General features: G+C 41.1%; 1 protein-coding gene across 1 annotated transcript; it reads left to right on the top strand.

Moving 5' to 3' along the window:
* The first annotated feature begins 1,441 nt into the window (after positions 1-1,441).
* On the top strand, positions 1,442-22,994 carry mapkapk5 (MAPK activated protein kinase 5). The gene is made up of 14 exons (XM_030060886.1): positions 1,442-2,469; positions 4,517-4,590; positions 10,274-10,349; positions 12,231-12,328; positions 12,470-12,578; positions 12,978-13,067; positions 13,683-13,778; positions 13,951-14,031; positions 14,451-14,638; positions 15,316-15,436; positions 16,089-16,219; positions 16,924-17,039; positions 17,321-17,425; positions 19,105-22,994. Exons 1-14 carry the CDS (start codon positions 2,434-2,436, stop codon positions 19,197-19,199), a joined length of 1,416 nt encoding a protein of 471 aa, XP_029916746.1. The 5' UTR covers positions 1,442-2,433; the 3' UTR covers positions 19,200-22,994.
* Positions 22,995-23,624: the final 630 nt, after the last annotated feature.

Here is a 23,624-nt window from a genome sequence, read left to right as displayed (position 1 = left end):
AACTGATAAATTGATTTTTGGTGTATGACTCATTGCGCTCTGTCTCTATACCTGCTCATAAAAAGTCTAAATTTCAAAGTTTGTCTTAAATTTCAGGCCACATAATTCCATCCAAAGCAACTCGATGTTTACCACCAGCATAAAAACATCCATTCATTTGCTTATTCCTTCCTTGTTTCATTTAATCTACTTAAAGGCAGCCTACGCAGGTTCACAAGGGAGGCCACAGCACTTTGTTCACTAAAGAAAAGGATGCATTTGAGGAGGGATAAAATCCATCAGATTCATAGGCTGAGCTCTCATAATTTATGGCATTGATCAAACACTCTCCAAATGCCCCTTGGATCCAGTGTTTTGGTATCACGTCCATAAAGATATTTTTGAAAAATGCGGAAAAATACCCTTATATTTTGGGTTGTAATGTGGTAAAAGCTGTGTTGTAAATCCATGAGGCACGTGTATGTTAAATTCTTTGAGATGTAATAAGCATTAATCCTCTTTTACCACATCATAACAAAGTGGTGTGCCGTCCCTTTCAAACTTAATTCAATTTCAGTTTCAACAGTTTCCAGAAAAAGTTGGTGATGATGATGTTTGATCCAGCTCTCCAAGGGTTATAGCCTGCTAGAGAGACTTATTGACACTGTATGTGCATTATTTATATGCATTATTTAGTATGGATGTTAATGAATATGAATGAAGCTTTATCACTCTTATAAACCAATAGATATTTTTGAATAAATTATATTCGGTTGCACATAATCAAACCTTTTTTTCCCCCCAGTAGTCGCTACACCAAGCATCCTATGAAATGTGCGTCTAAGTGTGTGTGAACTGCGGATCTGCTGAAGGGGAACTAGACATAAAAGTGGGTTACAAATGCTGCTTATCCACAATGTTTCCTGTAGGAATCTTTTGTATCTGTAGTTTGTGTTTGTTTGTTTTTTCCTTGTCGCGATGGTGTAATACAGGAGATGTCACTTCAGATGTCAGGGAGGGAAATCATTACTGCATTCCTCCAGTGCAGTGTCACTGGGTCTGAGTGATCTGTTTTGTCTTTGGCCTCAGGCTGCATCATAAACCCCATGCGCTGTGATCACAAGTGCCAACACACACCTTGGAGCTGTTTCCTACGATGACAGTGGGCAGTAAAAAGTCCGCAGGATACTTGAGCCACTTATTCAGAGGTTCATTTTAACTTGCAGCCTAACCTTGTATCCGCATTGAGAAGTAGGACCTCACAAGGCCCCATGTAGTCTGACGTTTCCCAACAGTTTTTAAAATGCGATGCAGCTCAGTGATTTGTCACCGGGAAAGCAACCCTTGATTTATGTAATTCTATAGTTCTGATTTAATGGCAGGACAACTTTGTCCTTTCACAAATTGTGCAATGTTTTACGAAACGTGTACGTATTTTCATCAGGCATTCTGCACAGCCTCCCCTTGCGTAGACACCGAGTTGGTTTGTGTATTCTTTGACTAGATTGAGCCATGGAATTAGCTAGGTAGCCGATAGATCGTAGTCTCTCCCTTTGGTCACCTCTCATAACATTTTCTCATCAACTCTTTCCATCATCGGGAGACACTGTTCAAACACCGTGGGAGTGCCGATGGTTTTTATTTCGTCTGCTGAAAGAATGTTAATGTCGGCGGTTTTGCGGGCTGCTAGCTAGCCTAGCCTCGGGTTGACGACAGAAGAGGCTTTTCTACGTCTGAACTCTCTGGAACACAGTGTGCCGATTTTTTTTTAATCAACTTGGCTGTCGCCGACGTCACGTTTAACACGCTATCCCCGACCTATCTTATCTTTCACGATTTGTATTGTTACATAATCTGTTCTGGCCGTGGGATAGAGTGACATCAGCCTGTTTGCTAAATGAGCTAACGGCGAGTTAGCCAACCCCCGCTATCTGGCTAGCTATTGAGTAACGCAACATTAGCAGAGCAGTGCACTCGATGTGCTGGCTAAAAATACACTCCTCTGGTCCCATACTCAGTGTCCCACCAAAAGTGGTGGGCTAGTCCACGTTGGATTTCGTCTATACGGCGTTTCTGGTCACCTCGCTTGGAGTTGGGCACTCTACATGGTCACCACAGTGAGTTCAAGACGACTGGAAGAGCGAGTCGGACCCCGAGGTTGCGAGCCGAGCTGGCCTGACATCCACCGCATCGGCTGGGTGGCTTCAACTCGGCTTCCCCAAGTGAACCCGTTCGGCTGTGGCTGCCCGGTGGCCGAAAATCATTGTGCGCCCATGGCCTTGTTTTGCCATCAGTAGCACAAGCCCTAGGGTGGGGGGGAAACTCAGTTAGCTCCGAGCCACTTACTTACTACACAGTAACTCTTAGAGGTCAAAAGAAAAGGCGCTTTGTTGTCACTGTCAACCCTCTTGAGATCGTCGAGACAGGCTCATCTGTCAGGAGCGGCACAGCACCATGTCCGAAGACAACAACGCAGACAAGTTCATCAAGGTAATACAAGAGCAAAAAAACAAAAAAAAACAAACATTGTAAATCTCAATGCAAACACACCATGCAGTAGTTTACACGACCTGTCAGGCCACATCTACACCAAAGATGAAGAATCACCTTTGTTTTTTTGATAAGATTATCTTTGAAATCAAAAGAAATGTAACTGCAACACCTTACATGGGTTGTAGAGGGCATGGGGATTATTGCATCTGGAGGAGTGCCAGCTGGAGGCTTTATTATTTTTATTGTTGTTATTATTACTTGCTTACTGTTTCTATGTGTAGACCATTGAGTTCTGTAAAATTACCTATGCTCTGAAGTAATGTAGTGCATATAATTCTAATGAAGTGGTGGCTTAATCAAACATAGTTTCTGGTTTAATTTTTTTAATGAAATATTGTTTTGTCAGTGTTACAATGTTTAATCAGGAACATTCACAGGTATTCAAGGGTCTTCATTGTCCATTGCCTCTGTCATAATGGTGATTTTTTTTTGTGATCAGCTGTTATAATGCTATTGTTGGTGACATTGCTTGTGTATTTAGTAAAGCTAGTGCTGTATCTTAATAGTGCTTTGACTCTGTGGTCTTTTGGTAGACCAGGGGTGATATTTCTGCTGTTCTTCAATATGAATGCTCATACTTGTACTCCAGTACATCAAAATTTACATAGGTCTTATATTTTTGCCAGACTGTTCAATCCGTGTTTGTGTGCATGAACAAGTTTCCCCCAGAAAGCCACAAGTGTAATCTCTGATCTTATCAAGCAAGATTTTGTAAACATGGTTTACTGACTGATCTGGCAGGAATTACGTGTACATTTTTTATTTCATAACTGCTGGTGTGAGTACAGAATTAAGCTAATTTGGATGTAGTTGATTAAATGTTTTGTGAGTGCATAAATTCCCAGTATACAGGTACATTGTCAACAGAGCAGCTCAAGCAGGTTTAGATCATAAAATATCTATTTTCTTGCCTCGGGAGAAAGCTGTTTGTTTAGAAATAGTGTTAGCTGTCCACGATAAGAGGAATGGACTTTTTGTGTTATGGAGAATTTTCACCTTAAATAAACACCAGTTTGGGGCTTGTGTCTGTCAAAAGCTGTGAGAATGACCAAGAATAAGTTTGCCATTCATATTATGGTGCCTTAGGTCTCAGAGGGTCCTGAGTCAGCTCCTCTCTCTAAAGTTGGTTTCCATCGTCATTAACCAGCAACCTTTTCCTGCATCCTGGCACTGGGTTTGTTCCTGGCCTGCCACCCCCCAGTGTGTCATCGCCTGGGCATTCATGTCAGCAGTAAAATGTGATCCCAAGTGGCTCCAGCTCTATGGGTCAGAATGTGCTAAAAGCTGGGTGGGCTGGTGTGGGGGGGGGTGATGTAGTGAGAATTGGAACACATACACTTGGTGTCCCCTGGTTCGTTGTGCAGTAAATGCCACCCCCTCACCCCATGTTGAGTAATCAGCATGCATTGTGATTATCACCAGCCTCGCTGTGTTTATACAGAGCAGATTAGACTGACCCAGGCAGAGGCAGGGAGGACACATTAGGTTAGGTGAAGAGCAGATTCTGGGAATATGTCAGCTTGGAGTACGACATCATGGGGAAAAGTCACAGGCCTGCTGTTGTTTTTTGACTCATCTGTTTTGACAGGTTCGGATTTTTAACCTTAAAAGTTATAGGCCTATATGATGGGATATTTTTATTCAGAGTAAGACCAGTTATTATTAATTAAAATTCCTGCAGATACGCTAATTTTATATTTTGAGAACCTCCATCTTTAGGGACAGTCCATTTGATGGCATTTTAGAGATACACTTACGCTATGTTTGGCAGACAAAGTACGGACACTTTTATACATTTTAACATGTTAGGTCTGACACCTGACACCTGTTTTGCCCCACTTGTATTTGTATTGTGATGGCCAAGATCAGTCACTTTCAGAAACATTTCAGATCTTAAGTTCTAGGTTTGTAAAACTGTGTCTTTTCCATTAAACATCTTATTCACCCAGTGTATATTCTCTGACGGGGTCTCTCTCCCCTACAGGAGGCATCCATTCTAGAGGAGTACAACATCAACTGGACCCAGAAGCTGGGAGCTGGCATCAGTGGACCTGTTAGGTGAGCCTGGCAGTGCACGTGTGTGTGTTTTATATAAAAGATTTATAAAAGACAATTAGGAGAACCTCTCCCATTCTTCCTGTATATTTCCCACTGATTTACCACTACCTGTGGTTTAATTCTGCTTCGATTGTGTGCAGACGGCAAGCCTTTTGTTCATCACAGGTCAGTGTAGCATCATCTCATTTCTTTGTGCTGCATCAGACTGATGTAGACTGTCGTGGCTCGGGCTGTACTGCATAGACAAGCCTCGGGGAGTTGTCCTTATTTGAACCCTCCTGCGGTTAGCTGGCTGTAGAGTTAGACAGATAGATCATATGGCTGCATCTCACTCTCTCACTTCAGCCTCATTTGCTCTCTTTGTCTATTTTCACACATTAACACTGCGAGAGATTTAAGGGCTTCTCAGTGTGTCTAAAGGAATACAGATATGAAAAATCTAAGTGGATCTGACAAAGTCTACTTATGTTACTGTGACAGAGAAGTTGTAGTTCTCTGTCTGTAGAGTTCATAAGATAGGCTGTGGCAAGTATGACTTCTACCACATCAGGCCACAAAAGCTGTTATATGCTAAAGGGGTTTGTGAAAGGATGGCGTTTCTGCCCATGTGAATGTTCCCTGCTGCTTATTTTAATTATGTTATGGGGTTCAGTGTGTCTCTCTGTTACTGTGGCACCAGGTCACCAGCACTGTCTCACCTTATCGTTGACATATTAACACACACACTGAGAATATGATGAGCCTAGACGCTTGTTTCTGGACTGGGTTTGAACTAGGTGTGTGCAATATGATGATATCAGATCATGAGCAATTAAAATGTTTTCACGATCCGCTTTTACCGAGAGACGGGGAGTACCGTGCCATAGTGACGCTGCACATTCCTCTTCTGCGCTGACACTGCTCATCACGCGTTCAAAGTTGTTTCCTGACCAAAGTTGTTTCCAAACCTGAAATCACACTATTTACTATTCTGCTTTGCACCTTCCCCTGGAGACACACCAATAAACCAATACTAGCAGAGCTTTGGACTTGGACATTTGTAATATGAACTGATATGGACTGTGTAAAATTGGCATGGCACGAATAAAAGTTGAGACAAAGTAAATCCATCCAATCACGTGATTGATTACTGACAGTGTTGCTATAGATTTAGTTTAGTTTAGTTTAGTTTATTTATTTGCACAGTATTAAAACAACAACGAAAGCATAAAATAACAAAAACAGATTGTGCAGGTGAGATTTAAAAACTCATTACAAAGTTATAGGTTATCTCACCTAAATACAAAAAGTAAATAAATTCAAAGTTGCATATAAAATTAATATCAATAAAACAACAAAATATGAATACCAATAATAGAAACATGAGGTAGAAACCATGAAACGCAACCTGGCCATATGATTCCCATTAAAAACTGCAGAAAATAAAGGTTTGACTGCTAAAAATAGTCTGGGCTCAGAGCTGAACCCAGGAGGCTGCGGTCAGGACTCAGCCTTGCACAAGTGGTACGTGCTCTTACCAGACGATCTACTGGGGCGACTGGGGTTTTTAAAAGTGGAGAACATGACCTGAGCGGACAGACATGGTGAGGGCCTTGCAGCTTATCAGCTAGACTCTGCACTGCTTAAGGCTCAGACTTCATCTGTGAGTGCACATAGCAAAATGAAATACAGTCGCTTATTCTTTTCGTTTAGTTTTTGTCTCCTTGTGGGGCTATATTTTCTTAAATAGAGAAATTAGTTTGGTTGCACTGTTATGTCACTTGCAAAATACTGTGGTCCAGCTAGTGTGTTTAGAGTCCATTACATTCTTACGTCACAACTTTTTAAAAATCTCTGGTGACTGGCTCGCATCTCCAGAGGGATTATTTTGACCTTTTTGGGACCAAGGCCTTTTAACTTATGATCTTTTTAAGGGGTTAAGCAATGTGGCTCAGTTTGCCAAGGCGCATACCATGTAACTGCAATATTCTGGTTCATATCCAACTCAAGACCTTAATCACATACCCCCCTCCAGTCTTTACTGTCTGCACGTGAATACATGTCAGTCTGGAAAAAATATATGATGTGGCAAATACAATTTCTTTGTTATGATTCAACAAAATATGCAAAGTAGTCAACCTTCTCTTGAGAAGATGTACTGAGATGGTAAAGTGGAAGCGAGAGGGAACCATGATAACACCTAATCTCAGCAATTTCCTTTATCTATCCATTTCCTTTTTGCATTTTTCTCTCTGCACTTCCCCATTCTAGCACTTTGGGAGCAATATATCACAGAGAAGCACACATGTCTGAAATACTGACTCTAAGCAGCAATGGCTTTTGATGCTTTTTTTTTTGTTTTCGTCTTTTTTTCTTGTCATGAAACTACATCATGTGGTCCTGTATATCCCCACAAAGGACTGAAAATGTTGTCATCATTGTCTTCTAGGTCTAAAAATGTTAGTCTTTTGTTTTTAGTGAAGGAAAGTGCAAAACACACCCCTAAATCAATATTTGTTAGTACAAGATAGAGTCGCTCACTTGGAATGTCTCTATCGTATTCAGCCACTTCTTTGTTGTCATTGCTGACAGATAATAATTTATCTTCCTTTGAATTGTTTATCTGCGTTCACTTTCAGACTGAGCTGGCCTACATCTCATACACTATATTACCAAAAGTATTCGCTCACCTGCCTTTACTCATACTATGAACTGAAGTGCCATCCCATTCCTAACCCATAGAGTTCAATATGATGTCGGTCCACCTTTTGCAGCTATTACAGCTTCAACTCTTCTGGGAAGACTGTCCACAAGGTTGAGGAGAGTGTTTATAGGAATTTTTGACCATTCTTCCAAAAGCGCATTGGTGAGGTCACACACTGATGTTGGTCGAGAAGGCCTGGCTCTCAGTCTCCGCTCTAATTCATCCCAAAGGTGTTCTATCGGGTTCAGGTCAGGACTCTGTGCAGGCCAGTCAAGTTCATCCACACCAGACTCTGTCATCCATGTCTTTATGGACCTTGCTTTGTGCACTGGTGCACAGTCATGTTGGAAGAGGAAGGGGCCCGCTCCAAACTGTTCCCACAAGGTTGGGAGCATGGAATTGTCCAAAATGTTTTGGTATCCTGAAGCATTCAAAGTTCCTTTCACTGGAACTAAGGGGCCAAGCCCAGCTCCTGAAAAACAACCCGACACCATAATTCCTCCTCCACCAAATTTCACAGTCGGCACAATGCAGTCTGAAATGTACCGTTCTCCTGGCAACCTCCAAACCCAGACTCGTCCATCAGATTGCCAGATGAAAAGGCGTGATTCATCACTCCAGAGAACGCGTCTCCACTGCTCTAGAGGCCAGTGGCGGCGTGCTTTACACCATTGCATCCGACGCTTTGCATTGCACTTGGTGATGTGTGGCTTGGCTGCAGCTGCTCGGCCATGGAAACCCATTCCATGAAGCTCTCTGCGTACTGTACTTGGGCTAATCTGAAGGTTACATGAAGTTTGTAGCTCTGTAGCAATTGACTGTGCAGAAAGTCGGCGACCTCTTTGCACTATGCGCTTCAGCATCCGCTGACCCCTCTCCGTCACTTTACGTGGCCTACCACTTCGTGGCTGAGTTGCTGTTGTTCCCAAACGCTTCCATTTTGTTATAATAGAGCTGACAGTTGACTGTGGAATATTTAGGAGCGAGGAAATTTCACGACTGGATTTGTTGCACAGGTGGCATCCTATGACAGTTCCACGCTGGAATTCACTGAGCTCCTGAGAGCGGCCCATTCTTTCACAAATGTCTTGTTTCACAGTCTGCATGCCTGAGTGCTTGATTTTATACACCTGTGGCCAGGCCAAGTGATTAGGACACCTGATTCTGATCATTTGAATGGGTGAGCGAATACTTTTGGTAATATAGTGTATGTCAGCAGTGTTGACCTCTGTCATTGTCTCCACAGCTGTTGGATGTATTGTGTCTTGATAGGAGTAAATCCGGTTTGTTTTGAGATGATCTTAGTTATTGCACAGGGACAGTGGCTGCCTTCAGAGTCTTTTTGTGCGTATGTGTATTCTCCTGTAGCCAGTCACAGGCTGTAACATATCGACATCTATCACTGATCCCTCTCGCCCCTTCCTCACCTCTTTGAAACCCACTGTATGTTTTGTCGTTGGATAGTGATTTCTCACCACGCTTGGCACAGCCTCAAGAGACGGGAAGCTTTCATAATCAGCTCATACGTCTTTCATTTAGATGTACCCTCAGTCTTTTATGATTCATGCTATACTCCTTCTTTTGGAAACCTCTTACTCACGCTCTCTGTCTCTCCTTTATTGCACTCTGATTCATGGAGTCTTTTTGCCTAACAGGAGTCTTTCTGATACTCTTATTCACCCACACTCAACTCTTTCTGACTCATAACACATTTATGTCCTAACTCAACCACCCCCGTCTCTGTGATTCATTAGGTAGGTATTGCTATCCAGTAAGTGAACTTTGGTCGAAGCAGAATGTTCCTCTGGTAATGCTTTAATAGTGTAATCTGAGTTTAAGGTCCAGAGGTTGCCGTCCAGAGTGAATGTTTGGGTCCCCACTTAGAGAGGGGGAATGGAGTTAATGGACTTTGCCAGACAATGAAATTATATGTTTGGCCCATATTTCTTCTGAACACTGTTACCTCTCCTCGAATTTTGTCAGAACAAAAGCTTGCCAAGAGCTACCCATTCAGATTTATTCACCCGCCCAAGTGCCCGACTTTGAAAAATACATTAGAGACTTCAATGTCATTGTGTGGTATTTGTGTTATTGATAGGATTCACAGAAAGGGTGTGTGGCGTCTTAAACAAACTATTGTTGTCAAAACTGTTGTGATGTTCACATCAGCTGAATTTTATTAAAATTGTTTTTGTTAGTTGAGACTTCTTGGCATAAAATTCACTAGGACCTCCCTTAAAGTGGACAGGGGTTATGTTTTTGCCCCCATTCTGTGTATTTGTCTGTTAGCAGGACATCTCACAAAGGTATGAATGGATTTGCATGACATTTTATGAGAAGACTGGCAATGGAATAAGAAGTTTGATCTTTTCATGCCAGATAGCCAGAGTTAGACAGTCAGACTCCATTATTGGTCCGGTCAATCAACATAAATCCACATAAGGCCACTGGAGATCTCATTTCTGGTTTAGACATAACCACCTTGCCAATTTTTCTTAAACTTGGCATAGGAGTAGAAGGGCACTTAGAAATATAGTGCTGATTGACCATGTGCGGTTGACATAATCATCTAAAGTACTTAATACAGACAAATCTTATGTTCTATTTCAAGTACAGTCTTGAAAATGGGCATCTGCTCATGTCATGTCACATACATGGCATGTGGAATATATTGTGGCATATGCCTAGTTTTATGGAGGTATGCATCAGCATAGTGGCAAGCCATTTGAATATGGTGAAGGAGATATATAGGCACAATGTTAACCCGAACAGAAATGGAGGTATAACACTGCTTTGTTAAAGATGTTGAAAAAATAGAGGAACTACTAGACACACAAATCCACAAAAAGAAGAAAAACCCTGCCAAACACCAGATACTCTCCTTTTGCCTGTATAAGTTCAAAGTCACATCTGAGACGCTGAAAATGTTAATCATGTTGAGTGAGGTGTTTTTTTTTTTTTTTTTTTTTTTACTGATTGTTGTTGTCTTCCTCTCCACAGAGTATGTGTGAAGAAGTCAACTCAGGAACGCCTCGCCCTGAAGATCCTCATTGATCGCCCTAAGGCCAGAAACGAGGTTAGAGAAACGCCGTTGTGGTTGTGATTAATTTCTGAAGTATTGGCTGTTTGTTGTCTGTGTCTGAGTCTCTGTCGTGGTCATATCTGTATGCTTCCCTCCACCTACCCATCTGTTACTTATTCTTGTAAATTTTTAGCTCTGATCCACCGGTCTTCAGGTTTAGTTCAAGTTTATTTGTCTCGTACATGGTGCCTGGTATAAGTTTCCAAAAGAAAATTTACAGCTTTGAGTCGATTTAAACATGGCCATGCCGAAAAGGAGCAGAATGAAGACAAATCTTATATTTTCTGTCCCCTTTATCTATTCCTGTCTCTCTGGTCATGTCACTCCGTCTCCTGTGCTTCATCTTTCTTTCTGTTTGTGTGTATTATTGTCTTGCTGCGGGTCACGGTGTGTCTAGCCGCCTCTCCATGTCATTAGCAGCCCCCTGTTTTGATCAAGCGGCTTATGTGGCGGCTAAGCAGTGAGACATGCAGTCAAAACAAGCAACACAGGCCTGCTTCACCCAGGCTCTCGTTGCTGAAATGAAAAATCTGTTGCTGAGAGGCAAATACACACAGATTACTGTCACCAAACAATATCCTTGAGGTGTTTCTGTCCTCTTTTCTGAGCCCTAGTGTAGCTCACACACTCGCTCCATTCATTGTCAACTGTTTTTCTGTTTGTGCACAACAATATGTTCTGTTTATATGTTTTCCTTGCTAAGGTATAGTAACATTTAATTGCCATCTTCATCGTTTTATCGCGGTATAGGTGTGTTGTGTAATTTGCTTCTTGTTGCGTTTGTCTTTGCTTCACAGTGAAGAGAGGAACAGATTTTTGGAAGAAACAGCTTTAGCAAGTGTATTTGGCAGTAGTGGTTAACAGTGACAGTAATTGTGTCATAGGTCACTTTCTCAATAAAGCAGTGAAAAACAAAACAAAACAACACACACAAAAAAAAACACTTTCCAGGAAGAAGAGAGCTCCCCACACAGAGAAACTAGCTGTGTCACAAGAGTGGAAATTTATTTCAATACCGCCATGGATGATTGAGTTGAGTGTTGAATTTCATGAAAATTTAGTACTTCCGCCAATTTTGAGATTCCATTTTAATGTGCGGATTGGAGCAGTTGAAATAAAAATGCCTGGAAAAGACAGCGCTGCATTCTGCCTGCTCTCACCGGAGTGCAGCAAGTGGAGTCAGAAGGGTCAAACAGTTCACCATGTCTTGAAGTGAGTCCAAGTCTGAACGTACTGACGAAACTGGTGCCAGGAGACAAATATAGAACCATTTCACATACAGAACCTGGCAAGTATGGACACCCAGCCAACATGTCAAAACCCTCCTGTGCAAAACAAAGTTGCTGTCTAATTCAAGTGTGGTAACACATTGCCTGAGATTTTCTCTGGTTTGCTGTCCTTGTGCAGGAACCAGTGAAACATAGCACATCTTACAAAAACAGCCCAAATCAACTAGGCACCTGGCTTTGGTATTATAAAATATTCCAAGCATTTCAGCCAGATCTGTTTTCCATTTTCAGTACCAAAGAACTGAATTCATTTCTGTAAACACAATGTGTTCTCAGTCAACTTGCTTTCCTGGTTGGAAGAAATAGATAATGTAAAACCCATTTTTTAAAAAAAAAATACACCACGTTTTTGTAAGCTCTTTGATCAGTGTAATATAAGAAGATTAGTGTCATTTTCACCTCTGTGTCACCCATAAAAATGTTTGCAGTGGTGTAGACCGTAGAAATTCAGAAACAATTCTTGAACAGTAATGCAGAAATGTACTTAATCTATTCCATAGATCTTTCTTCGTGCTGCTTGAACTTGTTTTATTTGTTTTTGTTTTCAGGGAATTACATACAGAACTCTGTTTTCTCTTCCATGCAGGTCCGTCTTCATATGATGTGTGCCACCCACCCAAACATAGTGCAAATTCTGGAGGTGTATGCCAACAGTGTCCAGTTTCCCCATGAGTCAAGCCCAAGGTGAGGAGCTCTCTCTCTCTCTGTGTCTGTCTGTGTCTGAGTGTGTGTGTGTGTGTGTGTGTGTGTTTGTGCAAATTTCCATACATTTATTTTTTCACTGTTGTTTTCTCTGCCCTTACCACCCTTCTTCCCTCTCTCCAGGGCAAGGCTACTGATCGTCATGGAGATGATGGAGGGCGGTGAACTGTTCCACAGAATCAGTCAGCATAGACACTTTACTGAAAAGATGGCCAGCCAGGTCACTAAGCAGGTATAAACACACACACACACACACACACACACACACACACTCCCAACATGCTACCTGTCAGCACAGACTGTCTAAACTTCATTTTGTAAATATATAACCGGCCTGTGAAGCATTGTCCATGCATGTTATCCATCCCTTATCGGTCTGTCACACTTGGTCTGTGGGTAACAGCAGGTCTAGCACCCTTTCCATGTCATTAGCAGCCTCCTGCCGCTTGGATCAAGCACTTCATTCAGCAGCTGAGCAGTGAGACATGCAGTCAAAACAAGCAACACATACCATCTCCAAATGATGCTAAACAGAGTCAGCTGTTTAATGGTTTCACACACACACACACACACACACACACACACACACACAACTGAACAGTCGCTCAGTCGTCTGATGTTTCTATTATAGATAAGTCAAGCCTTGGAACACTGTCACTCCCTGAATATTGCACATCGAGACCTGAAGCCAGAGAACCTGCTCTTCAAGGACAACTCTCTGGTGAGCAGATGAAGTCGCACAGAGAATAAATACCATTGGAATAAATAAATATCTTTGGATACTGTTTTTAATACTACACACACACACACACACACACACACACACATGCACACGCACACCATTATACACAGCGTGCCAATGTCACTGCTAATGCCACTACATTCAGTTCATTCAGCACAGAAAATAAATCCTACAAAGGAATGAAAAACCTCACTGGCCCGCAAGTCTGTGGCTTGTACTTAACTTTGCAAGCAGTGAAAAGCTACCATGGCTCTCGGCTGAATTTAAATGAGATCATGACGATGCTGTACAAACGTCTTCAGGTCAAGTGCTGTACTAGTGCCCAAAATCCATCCGTGCTCCAGCGACACCTTCTATCGTATCCCTGGAACTGAAACATCCGCTCTCCAAGAAACTCCTTGCGTGAAACTCAAGAAACACTCTTGGCTCCCTTGTGAGCCACATTGCTATTACTAGTCTCCTTCTTCCTTTGCCCCTACTCAGGAAGTCCAGTGAGATATAACAAAGCTGAGATGCTGCACAGGATGTCACTGATATGCGTTTCTGTGCTCGCTCCAAATGCACGGCTCTCACTCTGATTCTCTTTGACCACAGGATGCTCCTGTGAAGTTGTGTGACTTTGGCTTTGCCAAGATCGACCAGGGAGACTTGATGACCCCGCAGTTCACTCCTTACTATGTAGCACCTCAGGTACCAAGCAAACATACAACATATTTTAGTATGCACGCTTGTTGTTTAATGGCTCAAGAATAAGATATGTGCTACATTTGAATAAAATGTGAATGTTTGCGCCACTATATCTCACTCCCGTTGCTTTGGTTAATCACTGTTTCTTATTTCTTATCCCATCGGTTCCTTCCAGGTACTTGAGGCTCAAAGAAGACACCAGAAGGAAAAGTCTGGAATCATACCTACCTCACCCACTCCCTATACCTATAACAAGGTGAGATACATGCCTATTGAATTAACCAAGCAAGCTTTTTGTGGCATTCTCTCCTAAGGCAGGGAAATTTAACAATAACAATAATTATTGCAGTATATTTGTCTGAAAATATAAATAGGAGCTGCTCACTGTATTGTGAAAAGTAGCCTTTCATGACATAATAATTATTTGATACAGTTTAAGACAGTTGTTGCTGTTAACTGACATGATAAATTTTATAGTGGTAGCATGTTTCTTCTTCTTCATCTGGTGTTATTTTCAGGGCGATGTCAGGCTTATTATAGTTATCACCACTGAATATGCTCGTAATACCAACAAAGACTGTTTTTTTTATTAATCTCTTTCCCACTCTCTTTTCTTTCTTTGTCTTTTGTTACCTCCCACACTCCATCCATCCATCCATCCGTTTCCTTCTCCAGAGCTGTGACTTATGGTCTCTTGGTGTGATCATCTACGTAATGCTGTGCGGCTATCCTCCGTTCTATTCCAAGCACCACAGTCGCACCATCCCCAAGGACATGAGGAAGAAGATTATGACAGGCAGCTTCGACTTCCCAGAAGACGAGTGGAGCCAGATCTCCGAAATGGCCAAGGACATTGTGCGCAAGTATGTCTATGTCTGTTTTCCCCTCTCCAGTTGCTGTATTGCATGGTAGTAAACTCGGGTATGAAACAGTCAGATTAATGAATACATGCAAAGATGACTAAGCATGTCTTTTGCAAGTAGCCTCCTCCTTTCCACCACAGCAGACCCGGGGTGGGGGCTGTTCATTAGCTGAGGTAGTCTGTTTGTGACATTTGGAGTTTTGAGTTTCTATTAGAGCTGTAGAATTGAAATTATAGAATGGTTAATTACTTGAGTGAGTCCGTGGCTCTCTCTGAAAGCTTTTTTGTCCTGTTTCTGTTTGCATGTGGGCATTGAAAGGCATTACCCCAAGTGACCCGACGTGAATTTTTCAAGCGCTGTTTAATTTACTGCCTCAACAGAGACACAAATAAAATAAAAGAGAACAATACAGAACTGGAAAGATCTTCACTGCGGGTTTAATATTCCGAACCTGTCAAACTGCTATCATGCCCGGGTCTTATAATCTTTCCCTCCTTCTCCTTTTTGTCCCTTGATGTCCTCCCTGACTCGGCTCCATCTATTTTTCTCCTCACCCTCCCTCCTTATGCGCTCCCAACTCATATTTCCTTCTAATTCTCCTCCGCTCCCTCGCTCTCTCCCTCCCATACACCCATCCATCCTCTCCCACTTCCCTACCTCCCTCGCCGTCACCCCAGGTTGCTGAAGGTGAAGCCAGAGGAGAGACTAACTATCGAGGGAGTCCTTGCTCACCCCTGGCTCAACTGCACTGAGGCCTTGGACAATGTGCTGCCCTCCGCCCAGATGATGATGGACAAGGTGGGTGTGAAGCCGGTTTATTGTGAGGAGCTATGTCTGGGTTTTTTAACATCAGTATATCATTGTCAAGTCATTTGTGATATTGAGCATGTAATTACCCTACAGAAACATGACCATGATCGGGATGATTTGTGGTATTTAATGCATGCCCGTTGTGCTGTTGGTGCTAGTATTTCTCAAAACTAAGGCTACATTTTCCACATAAACCCTCTTGCTGTCTGTCACAAAGAGGATGGTGCTACATGCTGCTCTACAACAGTACCACTCCTCGTGTGCCACAAAGTAATCTTAAATGACGTTAAGCAAACCACCACATTTCCAGTGAAATCCATCCCAGTGAAACACAACATAAAATGCAGCATAGAGGCTGGTATTTCTGGCCAATATTCTCAGTGGTGGCTTCTCTCGTCTGGCTCTGTTCCATTCTGTACATTTGGTTTCTTTCTCTTGTCCCTTTCCTTTTCCTGCACACATTTCTCTCAATGCTCAGTAACTCCAGTGCTCCTGAATGAATTGACCAGCAGAGGGCACTGTTCTGCAGAAAAGTTGGGATCGTTATCACTCCTAGCCCAAGTTAAATTCCTCTATCTTTTCCTTCCTCATTTCCTGTTTTATACCCCCCCCCCCCCCCCCCCCCCCCAACCCCCTCCAGGCGGTAGTGGCAGGTATCCAGCAGGCCCATGCAGAGCAGCTGGCTAACATGAGGATCCAGGATCTGAACGTCAGCCTGAAGCCTCTTAACTCCGTCAATAACCCAATCCTCAGGAAGCGGAAACTACTACGGTATGACTGACAGTTGTGGACTGACAGATATGTTTTTGGAATGGGCCGTTTTATTTCTCCGTCCCTCACTGCCTCTCTGACTACGCTTTAATTTGTGACAGCTGATCCTGTCATGTGTCTGAGAAAGCGATAGACCCTTAAAATAAATAAATAAAAATGTGGATTCGCATCTTCTCTTAAGTATCCAAGGATTATCCCTGTTTATGCACTCCTCAACAATATGACTTATTGTTAAATTCCACTGTTGCTTTCCAGACCAGGCAGCTTAAAGGCAGACTATGCCGTTTCAAATGGGAAGCTACACCACTCTGTTTACTAATGTTAAGAATGAGACTGATGAACCATTAAAACGCCTCAGGGTCATACCAAGACTTATGACCCATAAAATCAATGTAGTACTTATCAAAGTTTCTCTTCAATCTAATGTTTTGATGCCAGATGTACCAAAAACATAAACAATGGAGCAAAATGCTCCGATATTTTGGGTTATTATGGGGTTAAAGAGTTGACCTGAACCCCTGAGGAATTTCTAAGTGCTTTTGAGAACTGAGTGGCATTCATCATACTTTACCACATCATAACAAGGTGAGGTAGGAGTGTGCAGTGAGAACGCTGATTTCCTCTGATGTTTCCAACCTGTAGAAATGTATAGCTTGGTGCTCAATCTAACATTATTTTATTATTTTATTGAATATGTGTCTCAGCCCCAAGCCCAGTGATGGCTTCTTTATCCACGACCCAGAGAACGGAGGTGAAGACTCCAATGTAGCGCTGGAGAAACTACGAGACGTCATTGCACAGTGTATACTACCGCAAGCCGGTCAGTTAACACACATAATACACAAACATATAGACACACTGAAGCGGACACTGAATGCATTTCGACATGTGTCACTGATGCTTAGTAAAATTTTAACTGACAAGTCTAAAAAAAAAATGTATGTGCAACCATTGTACAGTGAAGAAAGGACCACAAACATACATGCTCACACTATGCACTGTTTTGCATATTTGGACATGAGACCACACAGGTCTTATTTGTTGCAATATACTCCTCCTCTATTGAGGAGTAATGCTAAAGTAATGCTGCTGTTTGTCCAGGAGAGAATGAGGATGAGAAACTGAACGAGGTCATGCATGAAGCCTGGAGGTTCAATCGCGACTGTAAACTACTGAGAGACGGCCTGCAGGGGCTCAGCTGGGATGGTCAGTACTTTCATTCACTCTCTATCCAGCAAAAGATTGTAATTTCATACATTTGAGCTCTTCTTAAATTAAGTTTGATTCTTGGGATTTTAACAGCAGTGCATGTTATGTGGATGACTTTATTTGTGAACTGACCAACAAAGAAGTGGGTGGTTTGAAAGAACAAAGGTCACCTTCACAGGACAGAAGCCAGAATAAAAAAACAATGCCAGAAAATACCAGATTAAAAGTTGTTAGTAGTCATTAATGTGATTATAAAGTGTCAGTACAGAGCACACTGGCTGTGTTGTAGATTCAGTTCAGTTCAAACCTTTAATTAACCAGACAAAGAAAACCACCAAGGTCAAGACCTGCAGGATAAGACAGACAGACAGACAGACAGCATGTGATACAGACAAACATGTCTGCACTGCCATAACGTATTAATATAAATAAAAACTGCGGTTTGCTTCTCGTGGCAGCTACTGCACCTGGTTGTTATGGAAACACAGTGTGTGTTACATTGCCTGCTTTTTGATGAGCACGACATGGTGAGCTCGGTGTGGTTCAGGCAGTGGTTTTTCACCATCAAAAACAAAAGGGCAGATTAGTGTGAGTGCACTTTAAGATATTATTTTATTTTAACAAGTACCAGTCACAGAGTTGCCAGTAAAACTTGAAGAGTGTCTCTATCAGTGATGTTAGATTTCCAGTATCTGCTACATTTCTCTAAGGGTCACGTGTATTTTGGTGCAAATTACTAACTGACATTTTCTGCTGCATACCAGGCAGCAGTGGATATTGAAATAATCGCACTTGAATCGCACTACTCTTATAAACTTGAATATAAGCAATTGAGGGGAGAGACTCCTCACCCTGTGTGATTTCACCAGCTGCAGTTACCAATAACAGTAAATGCCAAGTGAGAATTTGATTGCAGGTTAATAGTAACAATAAAAATACTTTATTAATATATCACCTTTCATACAGGTGTAGCTCAAAGTGTGCGACAAAACCAAGCAGAAAAACAAAGAGTACAGGCAAATTAAGATAACAGTTAAGAAACAATTAACAATTAAGAAAACAAATTAAGATACAGAAACAGTAAGAAATATAGAAACAGGAAAACATCAACATGTAAAACAAAGGAGGACATAAAAACAAAAAAAAAATGTAAAAGAGCACAATAAAAGTATACAGCAAAGTTAAAAGCAGTGTTTAATGATTATTATAAAACAATTGCCTTGAAATTGACACAGCTGTGATGGCCCTACTTGAAAATGTATACAGCTGCAAGCAATATCAAAATTGTCAAATTGTCAATTGTCAAAATTGTTTAAAAAAAACAACAACCTAGAAACAAAAAACAAACTTTTTAAAGTGCTACACAAATTGGAAATGAGCGTTGAATGGACCGAGGAATGAGCCCCACAACCACCAAACAAACAAACAAACAAAAAATGTACAGGAAACAGTTTTGATTACTGAATATTGGTTTTGGTTCTGTTTGTTAAATTCTAACATTGGAAGGAGTGAAAAAGGCATATTACTAGAATGGGCATTAATTGTTAAGGCAATACCGACTTGATTTTTTTGCCCCTCAGTGAACAATGTCGTTTATTTGCTCATGCGCTTGTTGAATTATTTGAATTATTTTTTTTTTTAAATCTGCCCCTGAAACGCCATCTTCTTTGTTTCAGGAAGAGCCTTTTCTGACAAAGTTGACCGCTTGAAGCTGGCCGAGATAGTGAAACAGGCCATTGAAGAGAAGACGAATCTCCAAGAATCTCATTAGCAAACGCTGTCTTTCTATCTCCTTTTATATTGTTTAATATGAACCTTTTTAAGCCAGTATCTGTAAAGAGGCTTTTTTATGTAAATTGATGCGCTAAAATTGTTCTTTTTTTTTTTTTTTCTTCCATGAATTCACTTGCAAGAGCTATTGTACAGCTGTAGATATATTTCAAAAAGGACTCATTGGTACTATACTTTTTTTTTTTTTTTAATGAACAATTGCAAAGAACATGGAAAAACCTATATTTTCGTTTTTGGAAAAAAAAAAAAAGAAAAGAAAACAGGCAAAAAATCACTGAAAGAAGAAGTTATTTTCTGGGAGGGAATTTTTACTAGCTGCTTGTCCAAGATGTCACATGTGTTTCCCATGTATTTCATTTTATTCTTTTTTTTTTTTTTTAAACCATCCTAAGAATTTATTTATTTAACAAAAATTCCATTATTTTATACCTAACTTGTGGCCTGGCAATAGGCTCTGAGGTTGAGAGAAATTGTCTATATTGTGACTTTGTTCTTCCATATATATTCTGAACCTTGAACTGCGTTTGAATCATGTGAATCCTTCTTTTCCACGTAATTTTCCCATGACTTCTAGCAGGTCTCATGAACGTTAAGGAGAAGTGAAAGGGGATCTATAAAATGTGGCATTGGTTAGACAATCCAGATGCAGCCCCAAATTCATCCTTTTGGGCCACAATCCCCTTCTCTGGGCCGGTAACAAAAGACCGAAGAAGACGAGATAGACATAAGCACTACGGCTGTTTTTCTGTCTGGCTTGTTTCGATGCTTTCTGTTTAGTTCGGGCTTATCTTTCACACACTCAGTTCTGCTCCTTTGCTCAAAAGTTCAGCTTGAATCAAAGTGCATCTTTGCACATTCACGACCAAGTGTTTGAAGGTTACAGAGAAGAGGCAAAAGTGAAATATCAAAACTTTTGAGGTTGTTTGAGCATCTGGCAAGTAAAATGAAGCAAATTAGTTCAACCATCTGAAAGTGTTTCCATAGATATATTTATATATATATATATATTGCCCATTTCTGATGCGCTGAAAGGTCTTAAGTTAATCATATAAGGCATTTATGATCTGTGAAACAGCCACTGCTGTGGTCATCTGGGTTTGCTGCTTTGAAGTCATTTTGTGGAATTCCAACCAGGGTTAATTATTAATTGAAAGCCCTTCATTTGCTGTAAGTGCTCGCTTAAGTCTGCCTGGCACGTACGGAAAAAAAAGACTGAGAGGTGTTTAGCTGAGGAGAAGCAGAAGCCAAGGACATTCTTGTGCCCCCTGCACAGCGAACATGTCTTGTTTTTGATTTGTTAGTCCACCTGTGCACTTCAGTTTCATGCTTGTTTTCAGCAGCAGTCTCAGTATCTTAGGAATGTGGACACAAGCATGTTTGGCCGAACACTGCCTGCAGCCAGTTGTCATGACAATGGAAATTAACTTTGGTCCACCAACATAAAGACAAATATGTAGATCAAATAACACCTTAGTTAAATAGCAGGGCAGCTCTCAGTGGGGTACAAAATTGTCCCTGACTCCAGTATTTCACCCACATTGCACTTTTGGCACAGCCGAATTGGCTCGTGTGCCGGAAAAGATCAGTCATCCCGAGGAAAGCAACACAACCCATAAACAATAAGTTAACATCAGGTCTGCTGGACTTGCAGCGTCACAAACTTGCTGAGCTGCAAAATGTGCAATAATGCATGCATGTATGTACACTGTGTGATATTTATCTATATGTCAGTATTATCGAAGAAAGGCCTTCCCTGTTTCATTTCAGTGGATGTAGTCAATGAATCCTCAGAGTAGATTCGAATATAATGTAATCAGATGAGCCGAAGCAAATTTACCGGTGCACCGTTTTGTTTCAAAGAGTGGCTTAAAATTCGGGTAGGCGAGTCCATAGTACACTGAACACTTCAATTGCTAAGAGGGTGCGTGTTGTTTTGTTCAGTACTTCATCATTTTGTGTTTATAAATTTTACGTTCATTTTAAAAAATCCTCAGAAGTTTGTTTTTAATTTCCCTCTCATTGAAATTCCCCTTTTAAACAAAGTCCTAGCTTTTATACGCAAGGAGAAACAACTCTAATTTTTTTTTTTTCTGTAAGCGTCTTTTTATGTGGAGACTGAAGCATTGACATGAGAGTTCATGAAAAAAGTAAATCAGCAAAGGTTGGAGCAATATCTGTAAATTGATTCCAGCCCCATCACCTACCTTTGTATGTCTGTCTTTATTCAGGGTGTGATTAAACACAAAACAAGACTGGTGTAAACACTTTGAACAGTGTTGATGAATGGGGTTTATGTTTTTTTTAGAGGGTGGGGGTCAATGCTTTTTAATACTAACCTGATTCTGAGTGATTGCCCAAGCTTTACAGTGCTGAAAAACAGTCCTGCTTCTGAAATCTCCCTGAAATGCGCTAAAAGAGTCTTAGCTGGATTTTGACAACATCTTAGTCCACAAATGACTTGTTATACCCAAGAAGCCACTGCGTAGGTGACCACATGTGCCTTGTTGACTGGGGGCGACATCATCTGCAACTGCTCCCATCAGCACCAGAGATTATTAACAGGATGTATGAGGTCACTCAGGATGATCGTTAGCAGTGATTAATATTGGCCCGTTGAGGATTATTTGATTAATTCCACGACAGGATCTGCACATGAGTACAGAGTCAACACCACCCCTCATGACAGCAGAACTTAAATCAGTGCCGGTGTTTGTTTCATTTTGACCATGCTCTGCATGGATGTGTGTTGGTGTGTAGCTACATAATGTGTATGTGTGGTTATCAGTGTGTGTGGTTCATTATGCTGCAGAAAGCATAGCATTTAATTTGTCTTACACATTTCTGGAGGCCTATCAACAAATCAGACAGACATTTGAATAATGTTGAAGGGCAGTGTATTTATTAGCATTATGTACTGTAAATCCAAGGCATATATCAATCTTGATATTAGCACACTCTGTTGAACACCCCTAAGGGAACTATGTGTTGTTTGCTCAGTGTTAATAAAATCCCAGGGGGGTTAGTTGATTTTGAAAGTGCTACCTCCCTTCCCTGCATCCTCTGTTTAGTGTATGAACAGCTGCTATCGTAGGATGCTCTCCAACTGACGTTCAGGCTGGGAAAGGCTTCGGTCCAGCCGAGACCGACCATGCCACTTGTTTGTCTAACCATAGGTCTATTTTCAAATATATATATCTATATATAAAGTAGCTTCATCATCCAGTTTCCTCTCTTCCATTTGCTGAACAGAAACTAAACGTCTGGATTTATCAAAGCTCTCTCATGAAGGATGCTGACTGAAGTTAAATGACCTTGTTGTTTTTAATACCAGCGTATTTATAATGACCTGAAAGGCTGAAGTGGTACATATGCAGCACTTCTACTCTTGATAAATTCCAGACGCTGATGCATCTCAACACTCTTAAGTTGCTTTTGTCCCCATCTCTACTGTGTGTTCACTACTGTGTGTGAACAGTATGGAGGGACAGTTGTGAAGAAGGAAATGTTAATCTGAGAAAGCAAAGGAAGTCTAGGAAAGAAGAGCATTTCAAAGTGTGGAGCCATTTATCAACTATTCAAATTTGTGTCGTTTTTTTCTTTTTTTTAAATTTCTCTGGTCTGGCAGTAATGTAGCATGTACCTGAATCCGTCATGAAAGACTCGCTGTATTTCCGCCTATGTATGTTTCTCTTTTTGCCCTTTCTGCCTTCTTTGGAATGTCATCAACATGCTGACTTTGTAATAAAGGAATAATTTGACTTTTAAACATGAAAAAGGTGAGCTGTATCATTGTCCATTCTTGTTAAATGTCTCGTTGACTTGCAGTTGTGGTTCTTGGTTGAAGGCTGAACTACTTCCAGCGTAAGGGCTATATAATCAGAGTCCTCATTGTGTTCTCCATAATCCTATTAATTTATATATCAAGGACAATGTTATAAAAGGAGGCTTTTGGCTGGCTGTAGAAAACTAAACAAATGACTTTGAAGAGTTTGGAAAAAGCTAAACACGTTCCTGACACATCAAAAACCCGTTTTCAAAAGACCATATTTGATACATTGCAATGTGAGGTTGTCCATTTATTTCACACGTCTATACAATGTGATAATTTAAAGTAAAATTCTTTTATTGCATAGTTTTTAAGAGACAGAGCAGTAGGACAGATATGTAGAGCACAATTATCTTTAGAAAATGATGAAGGTCTGAAGACAATTTTCACATTCATACAAAACCAGAAACAGTGGGCACTCCTTTCTCCTTTACACTTTGCACAAGGCACTTTTGTAGACACAAATCATTTGTCGGAAAGCAACATTACCAGAGGCTCCCAGCATGAAAATCGACCCATAATGACAGACTGCAAAGCCTGGAAGATTGAAGAATAATATAGTTTTGCACAGGGTACATT

This window comes from Myripristis murdjan, chromosome 9, assembly GCF_902150065.1.
Source record: "Myripristis murdjan chromosome 9, fMyrMur1.1, whole genome shotgun sequence".
Classification (NCBI taxonomy): domain Eukaryota; kingdom Metazoa; phylum Chordata; class Actinopteri; order Holocentriformes; family Holocentridae; genus Myripristis; species Myripristis murdjan.
This window is presented reverse-complemented; position numbering and strand designations above follow the sequence as displayed.

What these genes read in the sequence shown, in the direction of transcription:
- mapkapk5 (XM_030060886.1), top strand. Translation starts at nt 2,434, where the DNA reads ATGTCCGAAGACAACAACGCAGACAAGTTCATCAAG. An exon ending in CCCCATGAGTCAAGCCCAAG is followed by an intron (nt 12,329 to 12,469) that starts GTGAGGAGCTCT and finishes CCCTCTCTCCAG; the next exon opens with GGCAAGGCTACTGATCGTCA. An exon ending in CTCCCTATACCTATAACAAG is followed by an intron (nt 14,032 to 14,450) that starts GTGAGATACATG and finishes TTCCTTCTCCAG; the next exon opens with AGCTGTGACTTATGGTCTCT.